At 46.7% G+C, this 2500-nt stretch overlaps 1 protein-coding gene across 1 annotated transcript in view; it reads right to left on the bottom strand.

The window, feature by feature from the left end:
• Window positions 1–1872, bottom strand: part of LOC134448781 (metalloreductase STEAP4-like) — a 9332-nt gene extending 7460 nt beyond the window's left edge. Inside the window, exon 1 of the mRNA XM_063198439.1 lies at window positions 1453–1872. Coding sequence (XP_063054509.1) covers window positions 1453–1872 — 420 coding nt within the window. The remainder of the gene's footprint in view (window positions 1–1452) is intronic.
• Window positions 1873–2500: the final 628 nt, after the last annotated feature.

Here is a 2500-nt window from a genome sequence, read left to right as displayed (position 1 = left end):
ACGGCTGCTGATTCCGGGGGAAATAAATCCAGCAATTTGTCCCTCATCTCTTAATTGGGGAGATAAACTACTACCGGTGATTTAACGGCCTCTGTGTATATCTTGTTTTGTTTCGTTATGACCCTGTTTTATCAGTATACGTGCGTGCTACTGCTGCTGCTGTATCTTTCTCTCTCTCTCTCTCTCTCTCTCTCTCTCTCTCTCTCTCTCTCTCTCTCTCTCTCTCTCTCTCTCTCTCTCTTTCCATCTCTCTTTCATGCACACACACAGACATACACACACACACACACACAGACACCCACCCCCTCTCCACACACACACACACACCCTCTCTCTCTTTCTTTCTCTCTTTCTCTCTCTCCCTCTCTCTCTCTCTCTCTTTCACACACATGCGCATACACACACACACACACCTCCCTCTCTCTCTTCTTTCTCTATTTCTCTATTTCTCTCTCTATTTCTCTCTCTCTCTCTCTCCCTGTGGCAGTGAAATGATACTAACCAGACCACGAAGGCACTAATCATCAAGTGCGGGGCGCAGCAGGTTCACGCGGGGCCGATAGGTGATAAGATTTAGAGCCCAATCAGTTGCAATTTCCTCCTGTGTAAGTGTGTCGAGTTGCTTAAAGCAGATAAGGAGCGCTGCTTTATGTGTCTGCAGTGCACTCGTAAGGCGTCTCTCGAGCTAGCAGCCTTCAAAGGCGTCAGCGTCAGCGTTTTTCCGTGAGCAGCAGCGCGGCTTAAGCTGAGCAGTAGCACTTTTAAGATATCAGCATAGATAACGGAGACGAGAGGCTACGGAGGTCAACCGTTCAGGCTATTCATCACGATGACACAAAGTGATCTTGTGCATAAGAGCGAGCTGTCTGAGCTTTGATCCTTTTCAGGATAAAGTAGATTCAGGTACTTAAGTGTATTTATTTTTTGAGAGATGTTATGATTAATGTAAGGGGAGACATTTTCAGATAGTGTATTATGACACAGTTGTGTTATGTAACAGTGCATGATGGATCCACATTTTAACCCTTTGAGTGCATCAGTCAAGTGTTATCTTGATCAAGGATATTACATTATACTACTTCCTCTATGCTTGATCAGCATCAGGTGGTTATCAATGGATTATATACCGCATGATGTCACCTCCTCTCACATCTCGAATGACATCACGCTCACCTGACTGTAGGGCCCAGGATTAAGTATCTTCAGGTACTGAAGAATATTTATTTGGGAAATGTTTTGATTGTTGAAGGGAAAAAAATGATTTAGTTTATCATGACACAGTTGTGTTATGTAACACTGCACTATGGCTCCACATTTTAATCCTTTGTGTGCATCAGTCAAGTGCAAAGCAATATCATGATCAGAGATTCTATTATAACTTTGCCTTTGCCTGCTCAGCATCAGAAGGCTATCATGGATTACGAACTGAGTGATGTCCTGCCTTTCTCTCACCTGTCGGCTGGCGTCAAGCGCGCCTGACTGCAGGGCCCAGGCTGACACGGTGTTGAAGCCTTTCACCACAGACGCTCCAGGCACCAGGCTGTTCAGGTACTCAGCGTTGGATTGTGGGTACTGGCCCATCTTCAGGTTGTTGCTGATGTCCACCAGCACCTTGCCCTCCAGAGCGGAGGTCAGCGAGGTCAGGAATTGGTAGTGGTCCCGCTGCACGGCTATGAAAATGACCCGAGCCATCTGAGCGGCCTCCGCGTGGGTCATGACCTTTGAACCCTTGGGCACCAGGGAGTTGTTCTTGGGGTCACGAGAGCCGAACACGACCTCATATCCTGCCTGGAGCAGGCGGAGCCCCAACGATCGGCCGAAGTCTCCCGTGCCAAAGATGCACACCGTACCATGCTTTGGATTCCCCGTCATGTCGACAGTGATCTAAGCACACACATGAAACCCAAACACAAAAACATTAAACGACAGAGGTTGAGTGACATAAAGAAAGACGGTTGGTGCTTGTGGCACACCACACAGAGGGCCCGTGGCAGCCATGGCCTAGTGGTTAAGAAGGGGGACTTTAGATCAGAGGGTTGCAGGTTCGAATGCCACCCTTACCAACGCCTCACACACTCCATGGCTGAGGTGCCGTTAAGAGAAGAGTAGAGTAGAGTAGAGTAGAGTAGAGTAGAGTAGAGTAGAGTAGAGTAGAGTAGAGTAGAGTAGAGTAGAGTAGAGTAGAGTATCATTTATTGATCCCAGGGGGAAATTAAGGTGTCAAGTAGCATACACACATACATAAAGACATAAAGACATTGTCCACAAGACATGACACACACATTTACACATAAAAAGCACAAAAAGACGAAAAACAGAGACAAACACGGAGCTACTCAACTTGCAGCCTACACCTAACTCCACATTGCTCCAAAGACTGTAACCAATACCCTGTAAAAAACTGTAAGTCGCCTTGGATGAAAAGCATCTCGGACCCAGGGAGAGAGGGAGGATTCTCATTACATTATATGTATTGGATTTGGCGCCCTTTCATACGTAT

Source organism: Engraulis encrasicolus, chromosome 5 (genome assembly GCF_034702125.1).
Source record: "Engraulis encrasicolus isolate BLACKSEA-1 chromosome 5, IST_EnEncr_1.0, whole genome shotgun sequence".
Taxonomy (NCBI): domain Eukaryota; kingdom Metazoa; phylum Chordata; class Actinopteri; order Clupeiformes; family Engraulidae; genus Engraulis; species Engraulis encrasicolus.
Note: the sequence above shows the minus strand (reverse complement) of the source record. Positions and strands in the feature narration are given on the sequence as shown.